General features: G+C 45.8%; 1 protein-coding gene across 4 annotated transcripts; it reads left to right on the top strand.

The window, feature by feature from the left end:
- Window positions 1-129: 129 nt before the first annotated feature.
- EIF4E2 (eukaryotic translation initiation factor 4E family member 2) lies at window positions 130-19,480 on the top strand. Of its 4 annotated transcripts, none has more exons than XM_061348730.1 (8): window positions 142-371; window positions 1,170-1,284; window positions 2,601-2,735; window positions 4,694-4,798; window positions 7,719-7,871; window positions 7,960-8,096; window positions 16,260-16,338; window positions 18,992-19,480. In XM_061348730.1, exons 1-7 carry the CDS (start codon window positions 352-354, stop codon window positions 16,303-16,305), a joined length of 711 nt encoding a protein of 236 aa, XP_061204714.1. In that variant the 5' UTR covers window positions 142-351; the 3' UTR covers window positions 16,306-16,338; window positions 18,992-19,480. The 4 variants fall into 4 exon arrangements, with proteins under 4 accessions (XP_061204718.1, XP_061204715.1, XP_061204714.1 ...); XM_061348732.1 differs by lacking the exon at window positions 142-371 and adding an exon at window positions 535-717; XM_061348734.1 differs by lacking the exon at window positions 2,601-2,735 and having other exon boundaries at window positions 130-371.
- The last annotated feature ends 3,158 nt before the right edge of the window (window positions 19,481-22,638 follow it).

Genomic DNA, 22,638 nt, shown 5'->3' on the forward strand with positions numbered 1-22,638 from the left:
GAGACAACTGAACTCCGTGAATAAAATGACAGTGTGTGGACCCACTGGCTGCTCATGTGCCGTGCAAGGCGGCCGCTCAACGCCACACCTCGCCTCACGCCACACCCAACATGGTGGCTCTGCCCGCCCACCACACTCAAGATGGCGGCTTTCCCTCAGTGGGGATCCCGACAGAGTCCGCAGTCAAATGGCAACCGGGAACGTTCTTGTTCCCTTTCCGTCGTCCGCCTTACTTATGGAGCCGTGGGGAAGCGCGGGGCACCGCTGGCGGAAGCGGCGGAAGGCTTTGGAGATCGGACTCGGCGGGGCGGAAGTCGCTGAGGTGGACGGAGGTGGCGGCAGCGAGCGAGGATGAACAACAAATTCGACGCGTGAGTTGGCGTGTGACAGTCCCCAGTCCCCCCCTCACCGCTGCGGAGGGCGGCGAGGCCCGGCGTCCTACCGGCCGCTCCCCTCCCCGCCGGCTCGGCGCTGGCTGAGCCGGATGCGATGAGTCACGGGGCCGCGCGCGCAGCTCCGTTCCTCCCCCCGAGCCCAGCCCGGCCCGGCCCGGCGCTGCTCAGGAGGCGCTGCCTGGCTCCGAGGGGTGGGGGCAGGGGTCCGGCGGCGCCAGCCTCTGCTCGTGGCGGAGCATCCCTCAGCGCGCACGGCCGTGGGGCGGGCCGCCTTTTGGCCCCGTTTTTCCCTCTTCTTTTCCGGCCCTTCGCAAGGAATGGGGTGGGCAGAGGGACCTATGGGGTTCAGGTGTCTGCTTGCTTGAGGGGCTGGCTCTGCGTGCTTAGGGGCGAGGGGAGGTGGGCAGGAGAGAGTCAGAAAAGTTACAGTGACAGGTCTTACCTGTTTACTTCCTGAATAGCTAGGGATCCAGACAAGTAGCTGGGGGTGTCTATGGCAGATGAATGCCTAGTTCGGACTGCTTGAGTTTGTTCTAAAAAGGCATGTTGTTGCTTGCTTGTGCTTTAAAGTATGTGTCTGAGATGCCTGTGATGGACTCTGGGTATGCAAAGTAGTAGTAGATTTTACTCTGTGGGTTGTCAAGTGTAGATTTCCAAACTCTGGTAGCCCTTATACTACAGAGGAGCTAAGAAGCAGAGACTGCTGGGGCTTGGTATAAACCTCCTCAGCTGTGCAACATAAGACTCACTCTCTTTGTTCTGTTTCTTTATCAGTTTGAAAGATGATGATAGTGGAGACCATGACCAGAATGAGGAGAACAACACACAGAAAGACAGTGAGAAGGAAAAGAACGATCGAGAGAAACCACAGAGTACCACCAAGAGGAAGGTACAGTGCTGGCATCTGCATTCCATTGCTAAGGCATGATGTTGGTGTGCTACAGAGTCAGTCCTTAGTTCGGGGATAAGGAAAGTATGTCTTGGTGGGCTCTGGTAGCTTATTGCTCTGTTACTGTTACAATGAAGACAGGCTATGTTAGCATTTGGATAATTTGCTGTAGGTTTTGGAGGTGGATGAATGAGGGGTGAATGCTCCCTTCACACACTCAGCTAGTACTCTGCCTGGCTTTTGAATAAAAATGAGAAATAAAGCTTTATTTAAAAAAGAAAAAAATTAATTTTTGGAAGAGGTTGTAGAGGAAGGGCTGGTTGGCAGGGGAGTAGTGGCTTGCAGTTGTTTTACCAGGTTGTGTTTGTGCCACTGTTGTAGTAACTATAACTCTTAAGGTGAGTCTCTGTATGTGCAGTGTAGCCTAGTTAAGAAGTATATATCCATCCTTTTTCATTTACTGTTTTAATCTTGTTCTTAGGAAAACTATTCTGTCTGGAGTAATGCAGTCCTTACCAACTTGCCACAGACAAGAGGAGAGTAGAGATTTAAGCCCTAGTAACTCTTGATGCAACATCAAGTGATAGAAGAGAAGGGCTTTTTGGTTCATTTTTATTTTAATGTCAGTTTTGACTCCTGGTCAGTGAGTTCCCATTAAAGTCTTTTGTGCTCATTGGGAGTGTTTGTAATCAGAAATGGGTGTTTTAGAAATTGAAAAATGATCACTACCCACTGCTAGTGATGGGTTCCGCCAAAGCTGACATAACAAGTTCTGAGACTGATCCTCCCAGTGTTAGGGTGTTGGTTGCTTGAGGGAGTTGGTGTCACTGAAGAGTTATAATTGCTTTTGAATCATGGTTTGATATAAATGGGTTCTGTTCTTCCCAGAGAAAGAGTGTTTGGGGATTTTAATTTTTTTTTCTTAATTTGAAATAGTTGAAACTCTTGCGTTGCCCTTTTAGTTTGTTTTTTTCCCTTTGAGACAGGCACAGTTAAGGACTAAAGGAAAATTTAGTAATACTGTCTCTAATAGTTATGGGAGTTGCTTTTTTGACGGCCTTTTTCTGAACGCAAGTTATTATTTCCTTAGCCTTGTCTGTGCTGCAGATTTCTAATATTCTTTGGAATAGTCAGCTGCTTTTAGCCTAATCGTCCATTTCAGACAATTATCAGATATTCTGAAAAAAGGAGGGTTAGTTGCTTGTTTTATAGCCTGTGAAGCAGGAACACGTGGGCTTCTGATGCTGCAAATTACTTTTTCCTCTTCTGCTTTTAGAGTGGGTCATAAGGATAAAGCAAGCTTTTGTTTTCTGCAGGCTGTTGTCCCAGGCCCAGCTGAGCACCCCTTGCAGTATAATTATACCTTCTGGTACTCCAGACGAACACCCGGGAGACCCACCAGCTCACAGAGTTATGAACAGAACATCAAACAGATTGGCACCTTTGCCTCCGTGAGTACATCCCTGTTGTCCCTGTGCACTTGGGCATGATGTGGTCATTGTGGCTGGCTTGCTCGCTCCCTGTGTGCTAGGAGTATGTGCATGCAGGCTGTGCTCTCTGTTTTGTCAGGAGCAACAAGAGGAGAGTGAATGATATGCCATGACTTACGTATGCAGTCTTGAATTACCTTCAGCAGATGACATGTCTTAAGCAGTTCTCCTCTGCCCTGTGCTAGCCATCTGTGCCTGCAGTTTTGGTGGCAGCTGAAATAATAATAGAAAATTAAAAGAACTCCCATGTAGTTTAAAACTGCTAACTGGACTGGAACTTGACAGGTAAGCAAGAGAGGGAAGGAACATCTTTTCTAGATGCAGTATAGGTGTGAAACAAAGACTGTACAGTTCCCCACACACACTTCTCCCCTGCCCGTATTTGCACCAGTGTGTTTGGAAAAAGCATCTGGTGAAGTGTGTATACAGGCAGCTGGTGACCTGTTTTCTGTCTAGAAGTGATGACTGAGATGCAGTTTGGTGTTACCGTGAAGTTTATTAAAAGGCAAGCAGCTTTCCTTTTCCCCTTTGATTCTTTGTCATTGTTTATTCCTGAAATAAATTGAGTGTAAATTTTCAGTCTGTTAAACCAGTGTAGACTTAACATTGATTTTTAGCTCCTCAGAGGAAGAAAATTAACACGTTCTGTTGTCTGCCTCTTGCTCTGAAGAACTTGTCATGTTGTTGAAAGTTGGAACTGCTAGATTTCAGTTAGGATGGAGAGAGATTCAGATCTGATAGTGTGTTTGGTTCCAAATTCTCTTTAAGGAGGAGGAAGAGCAAGCTTTTGAAATAATTGTCTTGAGCCTAAATCTGGGTTCAGATTTATTCTTTACTTTTCAGTAGAAAGCTCTGAAAGCTTTTAAGTGCTAACCACTAGAGGGCATATTCACTCGATGTAAAAAGATAATTTCCACACTGTATTTGGGTGTGCCTGATAAAAATAGATTGTTTCTGACCCCACCTCAGTCTTGGTTCATAATTTTATTGGCTACAAAAGCAAATTCCTCCTTGGGTGGCAGAGGTCAGAGATTGGAGCAGAATTCCACGTGCTGACCAGGTCATTAAGGTCTCTGATAAAGTACTTGGGATGGTGTCTGGCCCCTCCAACTTCACTGCTGGTCTGCTTAATAACTATTGACTTGCAGAGTGGAATCCTCTTAAAATACAGAAATTAGTATAATGTCTTCCAGTGCCTTGTTTTGTTTTAAAGATCCAGCCTCTCTAAAATCCTTTCTTATTCAGAGAATCTTAAAGGGTAAATATGTTATTTTTGAGAATTAGAAAAGGTAATTCCCTTGCCTTCCAGCCAAATTGTCTGTAGTAGACACAGGAGTGTCAGAATGGAAATGGGTCAAAGTGAAGTGATCCAACTGTGGCAGATTGCAAAAGGAATGTTTCAACCAAAGGTTTAAATGGTTTCTTAAGATCTTAAACCAGCACCAGAATATCTTAAAACCTGGATAGAGTAAAATTAAATACAAAAAATGTCTCATTTGTGAATGCTCCTGAAGTCTCCACAGTTGCAGAGAGCAGTGGTTAATGCAGGGCTAATGTGTGTAGTGTAGAAAGATAGCTGATCTACTGATTGGAAGTTTGAGCAGTAGGATTTGTGAGATCTGTTTGCAACTGTTCTCTAGAGCAGCAGTTATCTTGGCACAGATTTCTTCAAACATCAGGTGACTTTGGAGACACATGTTGAATATTTCAAGTGGTCATCTGGTAACAGTCAGAAACATGCACTCAGCCGCTGATCCTACTACTGCTTTCTGGGTATCCCAATCAACACCCTTGTGACAAGAAAGTAGAAGAGTGGAGGGTGGCTGTGGCTGGCTGGTGAAGAAAGGGAATCCTGTTTCTGTAGGAATCTTGACTGTGAATAGTTTGAGCAGCCTCACATATGGTTCATGTCATTGCAGGTGGAGCAGTTCTGGAGGTTTTACAGTCACATGGTACGTCCTGGGGACCTGACAGGCCATAGTGACTTCCATCTTTTCAAAGAAGGGATCAAACCTATGTGGGAGGTGAGTTGGAGCTTTCATTTCTGCCTTGATATTTTCCCAGAGCATTCTGGAGGGAGTCTTCTATAGTGAAGCGACTCTTGTCATTAAGTTGCACTCCAGGCTTCTCTTGAGTTCAGTCCTTTCTTCTGGGTTTCCTGTAAACTTGTCAACAGTACTCTCCCATGTAACTAGCAGTCCTGTGACTGCTCTGCTGACAGAGAGGGAAGGTGCAGAGGGTTCCTAGCTGCACTGCCCCACAGGTTGCAGAACTGCCTTTGCCTGTAGGTCCAGAGGCTGTCTGGGCCCTGTTACCTGGAGCCAAAGAAAGAGGGGACCCCAGCTAAGCTCTGTGCATCCTGACAGCCCTTTGTTATAACTTTGACTGATGACAGCAGTGTGGGGCTTTCCTCTAGAAGGGCTGGACCTCTGCAAGTGGAATTCAGCAAAGTTTATAAGAAATTGATTCTCCTTTTTTTTCAGGCAAGGAAGGAAGAGGTAGATGTGGTTAAAAGCCTACCTTTGTGCATAGAGCTGCAGACAGAAAGATGATTTAGCCCTTAATTTGCCCTTTGTTTTTTTCCCAGGGCACCTAGTTTGCTTCTGTTCATCCCTATGCAAACCTGTTTAAAAAAAAAAAAAAAAGGAAAAAGAAAAGAAAAAGTCTTTGCCAAACAAATCACTTTTTCAGCTCCTGGCTTGCTTCCAGCAGTGACCAGTACCATCCACAATATGAGGATTTTATGTATTGCTCTGAAGTACCTAATTATGCTGCTTGGTCCTGAGAAATTTATATGTGACCCTAGTTGGCAATTATTCTAAGCAAGGTGTTTTATAGCCAGTTACTGCAAATACAATTTATATAAAACGTTTAACCCTCTTTGGACTCCTCATGAGCTGCTCTGGTAATGTGTCAGCCGGAGAGTCCACAAGTTAATGATTCCAGAATTTCTGTAAAGCATTTATCTGGAGACAAAATTTTAAGACTGAGGTGGAGAGATTCTGCTTCTGGCCCCGCTCTCTTTTTGTATTTATAGAAAAGGCTCTGGGATCTTACTGCTGGCCTTCTCTTTGCTGCTTGCTTTGTAGGGCTTTGTCCATGCTACTTTCTCTTCCAGACTAATCTTTACTTACTTACTGTCATTCTTATAGGCACGTACATGCTTGTATGTAGCTCTGATCTTTTTTCTAGATCCATCTGTGCTGTTTCTGGGTGAAGTCAGAAGCACTAAGCATAATGTTCCCCGGTGATTTACTAGGCTGCAGATTATTATTATTATGGTAAAGGGAAATCAAATGCTTGACTGAACCAAAGCTTGTTTAACCTGAACAAAAACTAACAATAACCATAAAACACACCCTACAGCATCTGCCTCTGATCCCTGTTCTCTTTCTAGCCTTGAACCTGCTTAAACCACCTTTGAAATATTTTGAGCAATACCATTTCTATTCTGACTCCCCTTAGTCACTGTGGAAAGTTTGAGGAGTTAAACCCAGCTCCCTGCTTAAAGGCTGTAGCCTAGACAGCTTAATTCTTGGAGTGTGATGTTCACAACTTGGAAAACAAGGGTACTGAATCAGGAAATAGTTTGCATCTCATGGGAATATATCACATTCCTAGAACTTGTGTTGATTTGGATTCTTCACTGTGCATATGGCTGCTGACATGCTTTGAGGCTTATCCCAAGCTGATGCCTTCCACTTTCAATACAGGCTTTAGCACATGCCTGAAAAATAGGGGTCTGGTGGATGCTGCTGTTTGGCTGGCACTTCCATGTTTGCCCAGGATTGCTTTGTTAGCACTTGCTGCCTCTGAGAGCACAGAAATGTTTAGTTTTATCTCAGCCCTAGAAAAGCTGTAAGGCTAAAATAAAAGTTTGTTTCCTTAAGAAGGGTTGAGCTGCCTTACCTAGCATCTTCAAGGTGTGTCCCAGCTTGACAGAGGGGCTGACTGGTGATTTGGCCAGAGATGTCCTCTGTTCTGCAGTCTCCTCTGAGTTATCCTTCGTTCTTCTCTATTTCTGTCCTAGACCTGTCTTCCCTTTCCCTTCCTAACTGCCACCTCTTTGACTTGTTTCTACCTCTGTCTGGCTTTGGTTGGAATTTGATCCCCTCTTGCCTTGTAAGATTGTCCAGCTACAGTGTTGTACAAGAGAAAGTCACAGCATTGTGCACAGAGGAGGAGCTGCTGTTTGACGTAGGTGTGCGTTCTGTGAAGCAGGGGAGTCTGTAGCAGTTTTCAGCAATTTTTCAGGTGCAACATATGGAATCACAATATTGAGGCGATGGTCTTGGTGCTTGGCATATTTTCTCCTCACTGTGGTTATTTCCCTGGGTCACCACAGTCTGCAACAAACATTCAGCTGTATGATGTGTGATAGTATCAGTGATTCCTAGAGAGTGGCCTGATCCTTTCTGGCTTAGCACAACTTATGAGCCTGCTCTGCAAATGTGGAAGGAAAGGGTTTATCAACTTTTTGCTTGCTTTTACCTATCACTTCACAAACTCCCTTCCTTCCATGCTCTGTGATTAGGGGTTTTTCCTGGTTTACAAGCAGAACTACATATACAGGGAACTTGTCAAAGGGAGAGTCAGTCTTGCGTTTAGGAATAGTTTTAGGGTACTTGCCTCTGATTCTCTATGCAGATTGGTAGGCTGCTGTTAGTGTTTGCTAGTGGGATCAAAACACTAGAGCTCAAGTCTTCAGTGCATGGAGCTTTGTCTGGAATACAGAGTCATTGTTCCAAATACTTCATATTCAAAGTAAATGGTATACCTCTGTTTCTATGGTGGAGAAGTGAAATGCTTTTGCTTGAAAATACCTCCACTCTGTCCCTTGCCCCACCCAATCAATATCTGCTCCTGTTTGTGGCTCTGCTGTCTTCCAGGAAGCAGAAAAATAGCTAGAAGAAAACAAATTGGTTTTTTTGCCACTCTTCCTAGGATGATGCCAACAAAAATGGTGGTAAATGGATTATCCGCTTGCGAAAGGGCTTAGCATCACGATGCTGGGAGAATCTCATTCTGGCAATGCTGGGAGAACAGTTTATGGTGGGGGAAGAAATCTGTGGGGCAGTCGTCTCTGTCCGATTCCAGGTAAGCACTTCCGAGAAGTGGCATGTACTTCCATTTGGCAGAGCTACAAAATATACCATCTTCTTACCCCTCATGTGCTATTCTGTAGGAGGATATTATCTCAATATGGAACAAGACAGCCAGCGACCAAGCCACGACAGCCCGGATACGCGACACATTGCGAAGAGTGCTCAACCTACCTCCCAACACCATCATGGAATATAAAACACACACCGATAGCATCAAGTACGTGTGGTGGTGGGGGGAGGGCCCGCTGCTGGTTGCATGCGTGCTTGAGCAATTTAATGCAGATCACAGGAATTGAAAGAAGTGCTTGTGTGCATTAGGGCTGTTCACTGTGAGCAGTAATACATACAGCAGCATTTATTGCCACTGGTCTCTGAAAGCCAAATATCTGTGTCATTATCGTGCTGCTGTTAGGGATGTTTGGTTCTAACTGTAAAACGTTATTTTGAAGTATATAGTCCAGGGCACTTTTAGCAATCCACCCAGCCTGTCACCGAGAGATGGGCAGCCCAGTGTGGGACTGTGACTCAATGTATTTAGAGACAAGATTGCAGTGGGGGGAGAACAAGATAATTTGAATAAATAGAGATTCTGGGGAATAAAGTGCGGAAGCTAACTGGGATTTATAGTGCCATTAGACTTATAAATGGTCTTGGGAAAGTGCTATGTGAATTTACAGTGCTGTACAAATGATTTCTAATCATAATAAATGTCATATATTAAGTCTTCCAGGCCCTGGTGACAGAGGCTCTTTAACAAGACTAGAAGATCACGGTGCACAGAGAGGACAGCTGTATTTTTAAATAAACCTATTATAGCTTACCATACCAGGCCATTCAGGGTGACTTTTATATTCCACAGAGTGACAAAAGATTGCTTATATAGGTATTAGTTAGCGGTGAATAATGTATTTTTCCTTTTGTTTTTCTTAGATGTATTATAAATTAATACACTGATTAGTAAATTCCTGTTAAAGTATATTGGGTTAAATTAACACTTTAAAAGGTGTACCCAGAAAAAGAGGTGAAAAAAATTTAAGGCACTGATGGAGCAGTGAGCTTGCCAATCTAGCTCAATCACGGTGCAAGTACCTTTCATGACTTCTATTGTGCTAGTTTGTCCTCTCCACATAATGATTCTGTCATCAGTGTGCTGTCAACCAGTTTTGAGGTCAGTCCTGAATTTAGCAGACAGCTAGCTTCCAGTTGTACCCAGTTTTGAGTGTGGGTCACAAGATGCAGAAGTCTTGTTAACTGACTGTAGGCACCCAGTGTTTCATGTGGCCCTTCCTCCTTCCTGTGTGTGTGGAGAACGAGGTGATTCTTTTTACGATTTTTGCCGGTAACATTTTTCGTGCACTGTTTGCCAGGAGAGGGCACTATCGACTCTCTGTCCGTGTTACGAGATAGCGAAGTGCTCATGTGGACACACGACTATTTTACTCCTGTTCAGCAGTAGCAGACTGCAGACTGTGGTGATGTGGCTTTGTGGTGGGAGGAGGGAGGTGTCTTGAATTCTCTCAGTCTCTGTAGTGAAAGCTGTGCACTGAGCCAACTGTCCTAAGCTGTGGTGGTGGTTTATATAACAAGTTTAGAATGAAAATGATGTGCCCTTTCCCTTACAAGCTATAGCCACCAGCACCTCCTAGCACAGAGAATGCTGTTATAGTGATGTTTGTAACTGTTCTTGCTCTGACAGCTGTCAGTCCTTGAGTGATGATGCATCTGATATCATGGTCAAAAGTTTCATTCTGTGCTGCTGATGTATGGTGCAAAATGAGCTTGTCCAAGAATAACAGGTGTTTGAGGAATCAAGTTTAGTAGCTCAGACTACAGCTGGGAGCAATTCTTAAATAGAGGCAGACTGGCTTGTCTCCTGCTTATTTTCTGTGGGTAGGAGGCATAGTCAGAAGTGGCTTTGGTGGTGCCCTAGTGAACTAGATCTAAACAGTTAACCTTCTGCCATGTAGGGGATCACAAGAGCCCTTTTTTTTTTTTTCCCATTGCCTCGCTTGAGCTGCAGCAGTCTGATTGCAGTGCAGTCCTCCATCTCTTTCTAATGGCACTGGTGTAAATTCAGACCAGAACTGCTTGTCAGTGGAGTTGCTGCTTGGACCGACTGCTTGTGCCTTTCTTGCCTTGTGCCAGCAGGCAGCAAGTGGCAGCAGCTGCAGAGAGGTGACAGTGCCTGCTTTGTTGACAGAGAAGAGCAGGACAGCCCCAGCTATCAGTCTAACTCTGCTTGGCTATGCTTCATATCGTTAAGGTTCTCTCACTAATGAAGAATCTCTTGTGTAACTAGTTCTATCCTCCATAAAGTCTGGCTCCTTTTCCTCAACCATCTATCAAGCCCTGTTGAAATACTGTCCATCATGAATAAACTCCACTTATGCTGTGCATGTACCATGTGATTTATGACCTGGGAGGGCTTTCCAGCCAGCACTCCGTGTTCACACTCTGACTGTGTTTTATGAAAGGCTCTAATGGAAGAGCTGGGCTGTAGGCTTTGTCAGAGCTGCCTTTCTAGGGGGGCTCATGGCATTTTTCATTTGTATGGGCTGCATCTCTCCACTAGAGCTCTGCTCATGTGCAAGGTTTGATTGGCATTGATTGTGCTTCAGGGAAGGGAGCATGCTTAGCAAGAAAAGAACAGGCGTTTCTCAAAACCTTGACTTCTAGGTAGTGAATTGACCTGGATTAGCTTTTGACACACTGTAAATGAACACTTCTGTTGAAATTGCTAGCATGTCCCTCACTGTGGAACCTGAGCCCTGTGTTTCAGGTTTTATATATTCCTTTTGTGATGATGCATTTCATATTAAATCATTTTTAGACACCATTTTTCATGTGTTGCCAGTGAGGCTGCAGCCCCTTTGTTTCAGAAAGCGGTGGTGCTGCCAAGCTGCATTTGAAAAGTATCTGTTGCTTCACAGCTATTCCATGGAGCTGTTCTGCATTCTGTCCTTTCTGCTCTCAGTGGTGGGGCTTGTGCATTTAGCTAGATAAGCAGATCTTTCATTGCAATTTTCCAGCGTTTGTCCTTTTTCTTGCTTGTGATACTGACAAGCTGCTAAATCCCAGTGAGTGGAAGGGTCAGCCTAGTGTGTATTAATTTCCAATCTTGCAAGAAGAGCTAGAACAATCTCTTGGACTGTCTTTAGTTCCAGGGGATTTATAGTACTTTAGACTTCATGGTGCTGAGCACCTGAAAAGAACATATGTGACATTTTGTGGGCTACCTTGTTTCAGTAGTTGGAGAGAAATTGCTTCTCTTTGTTCCCTCGGAGATGAACTGAGAGAGGCGCACTTGGATGTAGCGGACCACTTAATAGGTTCTGTTTGTCAGCGTTGTTAACCTTGGATGTGACGTGGTCCAGCAGTGACAGTAGGTTATGGACAGTGGCACTCCCTGTGGCTTGGAAATAAGGAAAAAAAACCCCTCAAAACAAAAAGACTTCTTACTTTTGCTGCCTTAGGATGCACTGTGCTTTTAGCAGAATATTGGTGGCCACAGCCTGGTCATGTTTCAGTGAAGCAACTAAAAATATTCAGGTATCTTTAGCAAGTGAATGTGCAATTGGGAGAGGGGTTGGGGGGAAGCGATCACTGTAAAGTTTGATTATTTTTTTTTTATTATTTTTATTTTTTTTGAGTGTTGCAGCACAAAGTACTCGCCTGTCTTGCATACAGTACACCTTTGCTCTGTGTTTAGAGCTCTCGCCTGTAGCACCATGCAGGAATCCCAGGCAAATTCAACATTGTTTCAGAGGCCAGGAGAGAGCAGACTTGGGGCCATCCAGCAGGCTGCCACTGTGAGGGCTGGTCCGGAAATATTTTGGATGCTGTGTGACTTAATGGATTGTCCTGTCAGCTCTAAAGCAAGGCTGCTTTTTCTGAAAACAAAGCTTCAGTTATTTGTAAGAGCTTGCTGCAGTCAGAGCTGAGCAGGGTATAAAACTATCCTTTCCTTGTAAAGTCACCACTGATAACTAATGGGATGGCTCAAATAAATGGTAAGAACAGTTGATCTTAATAGGGCTGGCACTGGGTTCATTTCACAGCAGGCAGTTGGAGGAAATGGCCTCAGGCTGTATTTTAGCTATGAAGCAAGGAGATACCCAATGGAGGGCATAAGGGCATGTGCTTTAAGAAGTCTGCGGGGCAAGGTTCTCACAACAAAAAAGTGAGAAATGTCAAAAAAGTGGGGACTGAGAAAGAGAAATCCCCATGGAAGTGGTGGGTGGTGGGGAAGATGGTAAGTATTTGTGAGACAGTGAGCTGGTGGTGGGGTGCTTATGAGAAGTCTCTGTTCCTTTACATCAGAGTTCAGCTAATTCTGTAATTGTTCTGTTTTTATAGCCCTGCTTCCCATTTGCTTGCTAATTTCCAGAACCTGAGGAGAACTAAGTGCTGCTGTCTTAGCTATCATTTTTGGTTTTGACTGTATCTCAGATGGCATGGGGAGGGTTAACCTGATCCAAAGTTAGGCAATTTGGAAATGAGACCCATACACATTGATGCCTGTCAGTGAAAGGCAGATTGCCTTGGGTGCTGACATCTTTAGAGAGCTGCATCATTTCACCTTCGGTCTTCAAGTCTAAGAGCTAAAGGAAAGTGGTGAGGTTCCAGATCTGATAGCTGTCCTCTTCTCCTGAGTCTCTGCAACACCAGCTTAATTCATTTATCACTCCATTCTCCAGTTCCAGTAATATTTCCAGGTGCTGCAAGTCTAAGAGCACTGGGCTTTGAAATCATGGATTCATTGATTGTGCTCTGTCACCATAGGTGTATGCTTTATTCAGAAGTGTCCATGACTTTGTAAAACGTTTTCTTATCTTGGTAGCCCATCCCTTACCAAAGGAAATGACTGTAACGTATTTATTTCATATTTCTTTTCAGTTCAGATGTGTTCATTTCAAAGTCATGATGGCTTCCTTATTTGCCTTTTCCCCAGATACTGCCAGATATGTGAAATAATTATTTCGGGATAGAAGAATATCCTACATTTTTTTCACGCTATTAGTTTTCAGTCCTGTCACAAAGTGTCTCTGAATGAATCCCAAACACTCTGGTAGAACATGAGGAGCACCCAGGAAGAGGCTGTGCTCCTCTGGACACCATACCTGCAGAGCGTAGTGAGTGTTCAGTGTCCTGGGAGATGGCATGCAGGCAGGCAGAAGGGACAGACCTTGGTGACTGTTGTGAGGGTACCATGCACTGTGAGCTCTCTGTCTTCTTTTGTAGCTGGGTAAGGCAATGGTAAGAAGGCAGGACTGCACAGGGAAGCACTGAAGGGGAACTGCTAGGATTTAAAGATTGAATGCGGTTGGAAAAAACAGCAAGTGCTGCTTGCACAGTGATGATTTGGAAAGTCCCTTGAAGTGGATGTGGTTGCTCTTCCTCTTTTCGCTGGGGTCTCTGATACTGGCTCCTTTTTGCCTTTTTTTTTTTTTTTTTAATCCCAGTTTACTTGATGGGATTAAAGGGAGCACTGTCTGGGTCCTGACCCTGGGCAGGGGTAGGTAAGGCGGGAAGTTTGAGCAGTTGTGGGGTAGGAATGAGTGTGGAAGGACAGCTCTAACTGGCTTTATTTAGCCTACTAATGTTTCCATTTCCCATCTGTTATCTGGGAATAACCTAAGTGTTGGGGATCAATTCACTGACTATCTGATCTCTGCACAGACAGTATAGCAATAAGGTACTAAAAATGTCTATACATAAAAATAACCTCTTAGACTGTTTGGCACTGTGCCTTTGGCACATCACAGGTCATAAAATGCTGCCAGACAAATTTAACTGGCAGCCTTGTTCAGTTCGAAATGGGGAGCAGTTTGCTCTGATAGCATAGTTTAGGTACATTAGGGCAGACACATCCTGGTAGATTTTTTCAGTCAAGTCAGCAGATAGTTGGAGTAATTAGGACTATAATATGTATGAGGGTCTTGGCTTAAAAATTCTTGGCTGGAAGAGCTTTTTCTCTCTGTCTCTGAGAAGGACTTGGCAGCTGAAGGACTATGTGCATGATGTTATTGGATGTTGGAACAGGGAACTCCTTGGTTTGAAAGGGGTAATAAATTATTGATTGCGTTGACAAATAATCTGCCCTTGTGTCCTTTCTGCAGAGAACAGAAGTTACAAGTTTGGGGGAGACTGTTGAACGGGAAAGAGAAAAGATGTGCTTATGGGTGATAGAAGTGTGGTAATATGGTGTGGGAGGTTGGAGGGGAGGCGTGAAGGCAGAGACTTTCTGACAAGGGTGGAGATTTGCATAGCTTTCCAAACTGTATTCAGCAGCTTAAGAGGGCTTTAGATAGAGAGCTTCTCTCTCCCCAGCCTTCTTTTGGAGGGAGGCAGCTGTACCCGCAGTGTCTGGTACCATGTGCTGACTGGGTGAAATGGATAGTTTTCCTGTCTCTGGAAGATTTTGCGGCCCTGAAGGGTGCTGTGTCCGGGGAGACCTGCTGGGAAGAGTTCCCATGTAGGGCCTTCTGTGCTGTTGCCTTGCTTGTGGGGTTTCTCTCCTCCAAGCAGCAAACTGCTGTACATCAAGCTGAGCTGCAGGTCTGTCCTGGTGTACTAATGCGCCACAGCATTATGTCCTGTGTGCTTTGCTATTGTATCTGCAGCACCCTTTGCTGTCGTTCTCCATCCTGTTCCCTTTGGTTTCAAGGGGTCATGACCGAGGGTCAGCTAGAGATACCATGTAGCTTTGGGACTCCTATGACTGTTACTTGTCCATCCTAGTCAAGATGAGGAGGATTTTAAGCTACCATGGATGGAGGGGATTGAGGAGAAAACCTAGCCAGTCATAGCTAGGGTTTCTTTTAGACAAGCTGATCCTCTTGGTAGCCCGCAGGAGGCTGTACCTTGGGGGCTGTGAAGATTTAGTTGCTTCTTGGAAGTTCTGTCAAATCAGTTTTAAACTGGGAAGAAGAACTGGAGTGTTTTGCCCCTCACCAGGCTTGTACTGGTGATGCTGAAATCAGTGATTTTAGGATTTCACCTTCAGTGCTTTCAAAAGAGGGATCTGCTGTCCTGTAGTGTGGGAAGGCAATGTCACAAATTCCAAGCTCTATACCTGAGTGTCAAGCTTCTTGCTTGTGGCCTCTTTGTTGGTTTCCCAATAAGACGGCCTGTACGTGGTGTACAGACTTCCGGAGTGCAGTGACAGGCACTGTGCCAGTATACTCTGTGCTTATTTGAGCTATGACTCTGCTGGGAAAGAGCATATGACACCTGAGAGGTTTTTGCAAATGCTGATTGGGAGCTTGACTCCGAGGCTCAAGCAAGAGCCAGGCTGGTGATCTGGTTTTGGCACAGATGCTGAGTAATACAGGATTTCCGTTTCTGGACTTTCCTGTTGTGTTGCAGTGGCCTGATGAGGCAATGTAAGAACAAGATGTGAGGGAGCTGCTAGGTGCCAGCAACAAAATCTGCAGGGGTGATCTGGGTTTGACTGTCCTGGGTTCCCTTTAAGGTCCCTCCAGTTCCATGGGACTCTCTGGGTTCAGTAAATGGCTTGTGTTTGTAGACACCAGCACTGTTTTGCTGGGCATGGAGAACTGTGAGGTTCTTTGATGTTTCTGATCCCAGAAGATAATAGTCATGCTCACATTAACCTTGGCATCTTTTCCCTGAGAGGGCTTTCAGTATGCTGCCTCTGTAAAACAGACAGCAATTTTTCAGTCTGCTAGCTTCACCCGTCACTAACATTCTCCACCAGGGAATGCAGCGTTAGGCCTGTCCCTCTAACTTATCTGAAAACGTTTTCATTTCAAATAGCTGTAATGTTTTTACTGGGTCGTCATTAACAGTGCAGATTTACAATAGGAAATGAGACTCTGTAATGAGAATTGGATTCTGCTGCCTGATCGAAGAATTTTGTAATAACTAAGCTGTGTGGCATTAGAAGAAGCCCCTTTTGGGGGGATTACTGAATACACAGGTATCTGGTGGAGCACAAGGCCAATAATTGGCTGAGTTTAACCAGCCAAGGAATGTGATAATCCTGCAGAAAGACATAAAATCAGCTATGTTATTAGCAATAGGAAATGGATATTCCATTTGTGACTGGGAAGGTCATACCTGTCTCTGGGTATTAATGTGGCTACATCACCAGCAGCCAGTGGGAACGCTTCGTGTCTGTGCAGAACGTTAAGGCTGCCTTGCGCTGTCAGATGTTTGGCTGGGTTTTAAGGATGCTTCTATCCACCAGGGCTATCAGAGAATATTGCCTTGCTCTCTGAAGGCAAGTGCCTTTCAAACGCCATTGAATGTTTCTGCTCTTGTTAAAAGTTAAGAAGCCTTTGATCTGAAGTGCTGGTTTTTTTGTTTCTTCTTTTTTTTTTTTTTTTGTTTTTTGTTTTTCCCTCTGGCTTGCCAGGGCCTGGGAGGAGTTTCATGGCCTGGTGAACAGCAGTGGCCGCTGATCCAACGCTCCCCCTCCCTCTGTCACACCCAGGGTAGGGCCTCATCTTTCTTCCTATGTGACTTTGTGGCATACCTCTCAGCTTCCCACCCTCTTCCCATGGGCTGGTATGTTCTCTTGCCTTTGGGCCTGATGGTGGGCCCATTCTGATATTGGCTCTTTCTCAAAGGTAAAAATGATTTATTGTTCTTTTAATTTTTTTATTTTTTTTTTACCAAATACCAACATTCACTATGGTCTCCATTCATGCAGCATTTTCTGCTGTTTTGGTGCTGTGTGCTATTGTGCCTAAGTGCCCTTCCTCTGTGCAAAGCACTTGTATCCCAGAGCTCATCCCAGGAGGCTGAGAGGTATGTCTTCAGCTTGGGTCTGTTGCCTAGGGTTAACTGTAAGCAGATATGGAGTGGTAAATGAATGCTAAGCACATCCATGTGATAGACACAGAGCGAGGTGCCTGGAGCTTGCTATACGTGCCTTTGCTCTTGACAGTGGGTTGGAGCAGAATAAATTAGTCTGTCAATAAAAGCTTGTTCAGGAAGGACACACAGTAGCTACTGTATTTAGAAGAAATAATGCTGTGGCTAATGAGATGAAACCACCCGCTACTTCTGGTAGTGACACCCAACCATGGGCAGAGAAAATAGCCAAGGGGAGCTCAGGGGTATTGAAAGCCTCGCAGCTCACATTGTTTTTCCCCTCCAGTGCCCACTTCCGTGATTGCAGGCTCTCTTTTTAAAAACAGCTAGCAGGAGGCCTGGCAATGTGAGTTCTGTTTGGTTGTAGCCAAGTGGGATTGCTGCACTGCTGAGTGCCAGAGCAGAAGAACCCGCTGGAAGGAAGCGTTACATTGCCCAGTTCCCACCCATGGTGGTAGGTAGCTGCTCCAACATAGCTAAGCTCTGAGGGGCCACTGTGGATCCCAAAACTTCCTCCACAGCTTTGGTTAAGCAATGTTACCATAGTTTGGAATTGTGTGAAAATATCTGTCATTCTTCACACATTTGGCTTTTTGTGAGGACAAATGGTTACAAAATGTTGCACAGGCATCTAGTAGTGTTGTTATTGTTAGATGACATTCAGGTGACCTTCCAGAAGAAGAAACCAGCTCACTTCGTGAAGTGCCGGTTTCAGAAGGCAGTAACTGTGCCAAGTGTATCAGAAAACAGTGAGAGAGTTGATTTAGCTGTCAACTGCATTTGGTTACTTGTGCTGAGCTGGGAGAGTAGAGATGAGCAGAGGGCCTGTGGCGCCCCAATAAAGGCAAAAGGAGTATGGAAACCTGTCCAAGAAAGAGCTGACTGAGGTGGGCCATCCTCCTGAGATAGGTGGCATGGATGAAAGTACAGTAAGGTATAGAAAGCCAAACCATTGTTGCAAATTAACCAGAATCCAGTTAATGAATCCTGAATCATGTTCCCAAATGGCAGCACAGCCTATTTTGCTGGCAAGTGCAAAGGTAAACCCCAGTCTTATGCAGATGGCCTCCAGCATGGTTTTTGCTATCATTTCATAGCAGAGTAACTTGTTTAACTCTCTAAAGAGTGGTTTTTTTACTTCCTTCTGTTCCTCCAGCCTGCCTGCTGGAGGTGTTCCAGCATGTACTGTGCTGTGATGTTAAAGCTACTGTGCAGCTCTTAGCAGCACAGTAGCTTTAAGCTTGAGTTTAGTTTAAGCTTGAGTTAACTTAAACCCATGCTAACTCAAGGGTTTAAGCAGGATTTTACAGTCCTGCAGAGCACCTCGCTTCTGAAGCCACTGTCTTTGCTCTTCAACACAGCTCTGCCAATTTGGTGTGGTATGTGCTGAGGCATCCCTAGGTATTTGGTTTGCATAACTTAGTGCCTGTCCCTGTTACAGGAACACTGCCAAACCTATCCTTGCAAAATAATTATCTCATTTATTTCCATTTGAGTTTAAAACCCACACCACCTTTCCATTAATGTGTAAATATGCGTTGCCTGTTGCTGCTGCTCAAACGCTAGCAGTAAGCATTAACACAGACTTCTGTAACCTGCCCCATCTTCAATTGCTGCCGTCTGCTGCAAGGCTATACAAATGAAGGTTGTGGACCAGCAATCCCTTCCTTGTCAGTAGCCTTTGTGACTCACATGGCTGTACTCATGTGAGTAAAAGCTGCTGAAGAAACTCTTCTATTTAAATATGAAAGAAATGTCCTTCTAAGATTAAATATTCTTATAAGGTAGAGACCAGAAAGCTAAACTTGTTGACAGCATGACAAAAGGAGCCTAAATATGAGGGACAGAGGCAGGAGGAGGTTGGACTGATGGCATATTTGTGCTTCAAGCAGAATCCCTGAGGACAAATGTTTGGGAAGCAAGAGATCTTGCTGTTTAAACACCAGAATCTGTCAGAGAGGTTTCCAGAGTCTATCATCTGCTTTGGTCACAGGAGATGATACTTTTTTTCTTTTTTCTTTTTTTTTTTCTTTCCCAATGAACAGGGATGAATCAGGATCTCCCTGTATTCTGAGTGCTCTGGAACAGCAGGTTGATTTACGTGAAAAGTCTCTAGTTAGAAAGCAGATCTGCTTAGTAGGTTTAAAGTGCACTGATTCTGAGCCACACGCTGGGATGGCAACCTTGGTAGTCATGGTGGGTGGAATGGGAGGGGTGCTGTGACCTGAAGGAATGCACACCTTTAACCTCTATCTTCGCTCTGTTTTCCAGGGATAACTCAAGCTTTCGAAACACAAAAATCACATTGTGAGAACAAGAGTTGGCACTCGGCTCCTCTCTCCGTGTTGAAAGCACTGAGAGGTCTCCACCAGTGCCCTCCGACCTCTGAAGGGACTCATGGGCCACTCTCGTGCACTCCTCCTTGGAGGAAGGATCCATCTGAAGCCCTCCAGCAGCAGTGACAATAGAGGCCGATTTTGTCATACACAAACTTTTTTTAGCAGTGGGGCGGGAGGCCAACCTTTCAAACAGCAGCGTGCCCTCGGGGCCGCATCTTGCAGCACTTTCCCCTCTTTCTCTACATGGCATGCAGGATCTCTGGGATTCTGCCACAGCGTCAGAGCCTTCTGCTGAGGGATACCAGTATTACAAATCTCTCTGCAGCTGGGAGGAGCTTCCCAGTTGAGAGTCAGCCCTGTGGTTTTCAAATGCCCCCTTTCAGCTCTGCCAATAAATTATTGGGTCTCTTTGTTTCTTTCAGTCTCTCTTTGTTTTTGGCTCTGTCTAAAAGTCAGTAGAATGGTATTTCTCTAGGCTATGGGAAGGCACCAGGCCTGCTTCTGCCAGCTTCATATAGCATCTTCCCCTGAGCTGCCCACCTACATGAAGCAGCAAAGCACCCCTTGTGCTGGTAGTCGGCAAACTTTGCTGTATTTGTGAAATTATATGGGCAGACAAGTTATAGATGTAATATCTTGCTTAAAAGATGAGATTCTTGCTTTGTGTTTGTCAGTTCTTCATATTCCCTGGTCACCAGTGACTTTCATGCAGCCCTATTTGCTGGGGAGAGGGGTACAAGCTTCTTTTAAACTGGGACAAGGAGCTGTTTGGTGTCACTTAGTTCCCTTTGTTCTCACTGCCTTGGTGGAGAGTCAGCAATGCTGCCTTATGCTGGATCCAAGGAAAAGCTGAAAGCAGGGCCATACCTGCTTCTGGGGTGGACTGAGCTTTCCAAGTCTCTGGCCACCTTGGGAAATGGCCAGTGGGTGTAGCAGAAGAGGGTGATGGCCCAGCCTGGCAATTATAGCTCCATGAAAGCTGTGACCAGAAGAGGGGCTGCAAGAGTGCCCCTGTTTCCTGTGTTTTGGGGTGAGACTAGACTGATGGGTTGTTGCTTAGAAAGCCAGCATGGCTGCAATTCGAATGCCACAGAAATAGGAGCTAATTATCCTCTGATTCTGCTTCACTACAATGCTAATTGTACTCATTAACAGCTCCAGTCTTTTCCCCTTTTCCTTGGGGAATTGCACACTTGCCTTTTATTTTTAATTGAGCCTTTGCACTGGGCCCAGGAGGAGAGGCTGTGGCCAGAGATGGAGCACGTTTCCTGCCCTACATGCTCTGCGTCCCCCAGGAGAAGAGGCTGCTTGGGCCAACGTGGTTGTGACCGTAGAACTAGTGGCCCATGTCTGGTACAATTACCAGCCTTGGGGACCAGGAGACCTTCAGCCTCATGACTGCAATTGCAAATTCCTCATGTCACTGTTGAAGTCCAGACTGAAAGCAGACAGGGCTCACAGAGAAAAGTTTAAATGTTTAGTCTTCTGAAGCGTTTGTTTTCTGCATTGCGGGTGTCAGCCCTGGGCTGCCTCTAGGGACATGCAGAGCACTGATAGCAATGGCTGCTAACCCCACAGACAGTTTGTACCTGCTGGCACCTGGCTAGGCAGGGGGCAGGGCAGTTCCTGGACTCTGGTGTCATTTCTGTCTGTGTTTCTCGAGATCTCACAGTCCTGTTCGTGCTCTTGCCACTTGCTTGTCACCAGCTCTCAACCAAATGCTCTTTTCCAGGCAGTTTGTTTTCCCTGCTACAGTCAGGTATTACTATGGCTGCTACTTGAGATTCCTTTTAAATACAACTCTCCCCTGCTGCTCTCCAGTATTTGTTAGGGGGGATTTAGCTGTAATTACATTTTGGCAATCTAAGCAAAAATAGCCTTGCAAGGCAAGCCTGGAATACTAGCTGCAGGCTCCTTTTATTCAAAGCGCATTTAGCGTTTTGCAGACAATATCACTTAGGGCTTCAGTCCTGTTGTTGTGCCCAGCTGTGCTTCACGTCCACCTCTGCTATTTCATGTACTCACCTACTTCTTGCCTTTGATGCCCCGCGTCTAAGCTGGTGCTGATGAGTGCAGGCTTGCTATTAAATCTGAAAATGCTGCAGTCCTGCTGTGTTTGCCCTTAAATATGCTTTGCGAGTGAGCTGTGGAAGAGCCTTTCTCTGGGAAGCTATGCCTCTCCTCCCGCTGCCACTGCGGTTAGCATTTGGAGGAACTCAGTACAGGTTCCTCTTCCTCAGCCTTGAATGGAGTGAGCTGAATGGGAAGTGGAGTTTGTCAACTTACCCTGAGATCAGAAGAAAAGCAGTGTTTGATTGGTGCCAAGTACCAGGCTTGTTGCCTCCTCTGTCTTGGAGAGGGATTAGAGCCAGACTGGTTTTTGAGCAGGGTTTTTGGCTGTGGTCTACTCTGTCCTGCTAGTAAGAGCAGTGAGAAGAGAGCCATGGGGTTGTTTGGGAGGGGAAGGAGCCTCTGCCATGCTCTAGAAAAAAGGTTTCAGATCCAGTTCATTCAGGAAGCAAGCCTGGAACTGTGGGAACCCCAAATCTGTTGCTAGTCATGACCTTTGTTTTGCTTTCCTCATCCCAAAGGCTTTGTCCCTTAAACTGCCTCAGATTCCTGCCTTTGGGAAAGCCAGGAGGACTTTGAACACCTTTGAGCCCTGGAGTCTTGCCCAGGGCTCTTCTTTGCCCAGGGGATGCTGGGCTGTGCACTCCTGGGCTCTGGATGTCTTTGGCTACATCTGGTCAAGTGAGAGATGATGCCTTGGCTGAGGGGGCTTTTTCCCTCTCGCTGCGCTCCTCACATAGCACTCTGGTAGCTCTGGATAGGGTGTCATGCAAGGTGCTCTCCGACTAGATCCTGCAAGACACATCTGCTGCCCGAGACCTGTGACATCCCAGCTACTGCTTTTGGTTTTGTCCTTGTTTCTGGTGTGGTGATAAATGATGGGGACCTCTGGAGGGCAGGTTAAAATAACTGCTTGGGATGCTGGAGAATGTGGTCCTGGCTGCATGCTCTTGGCAAGCTGGAAGAGCTTGTCCCTTTCCAATTGTGCTGTATGGCCATGCCAGGAACAGAACTCACCTGGAAGAAGTAGCACATCTGGGAAGTGAGGAGAAGTGACAGTACCTGGCCCTGTTCAGACCTCACTTGCCCTGGAGATTGGCAGCAGGGAACCAGAAATCAATGGGAAGAGGCCAGGCAAAGACAGACCAGAGCTCATCAGTTCTGCATCTTGGGGAGCAAGAGCCAGGAGCTGGGGACATGCCTGGTGCTGCAGTTTGGGTGGCATATGGCTCCTGGCTCTCAGGGCTTGGGATGCTTGGCCAAAGCATCCTGTTCCTTCAGCACCTGTGGTGCTGTGGAAGGGAAATCACCGTGGGGTGGCTGTGTGGGGACCTGAGTGCTGTGCAGTGCTGTCCCTCACCAGCAAGAAGGCTGTGGTCCTGCTCCCCTGGCACAGATCATGGCCACAGGGCTGCCCCCATTGGCAGTGATCCAGGCAGGGGAACAGGAGGCAGGCTCAAACCAGGGTGCTGGGTGCTTGATGAGTTCCTCTGGGCACCTCTGTCTGTG

This window comes from Neopsephotus bourkii, unplaced genomic scaffold, assembly GCF_033783945.1.
Source record: "Neopsephotus bourkii isolate Nb327-2 ecotype Australia unplaced genomic scaffold, CSIRO-AGI_Nbou_v1 NB_369, whole genome shotgun sequence".
Taxonomy (NCBI): Eukaryota; Metazoa; Chordata; class Aves; order Psittaciformes; family Psittacidae; genus Neopsephotus; species Neopsephotus bourkii.

What these genes read in the sequence shown, in the direction of transcription:
- EIF4E2 (XM_061348730.1), top strand. Translation starts at nt 352, where the DNA reads ATGAACAACAAATTCGACGC. An exon ending in TCGTCTCTGTCCGATTCCAG is followed by an intron (nt 7,872 to 7,959) that starts GTAAGCACTTCC and finishes GCTATTCTGTAG; the next exon opens with GAGGATATTATCTCAATATG. An exon ending in ACACACACCGATAGCATCAA is followed by an intron (nt 8,097 to 16,259) that starts GTACGTGTGGTG and finishes CTGGCTTGCCAG; the next exon opens with GGCCTGGGAGGAGTTTCATG.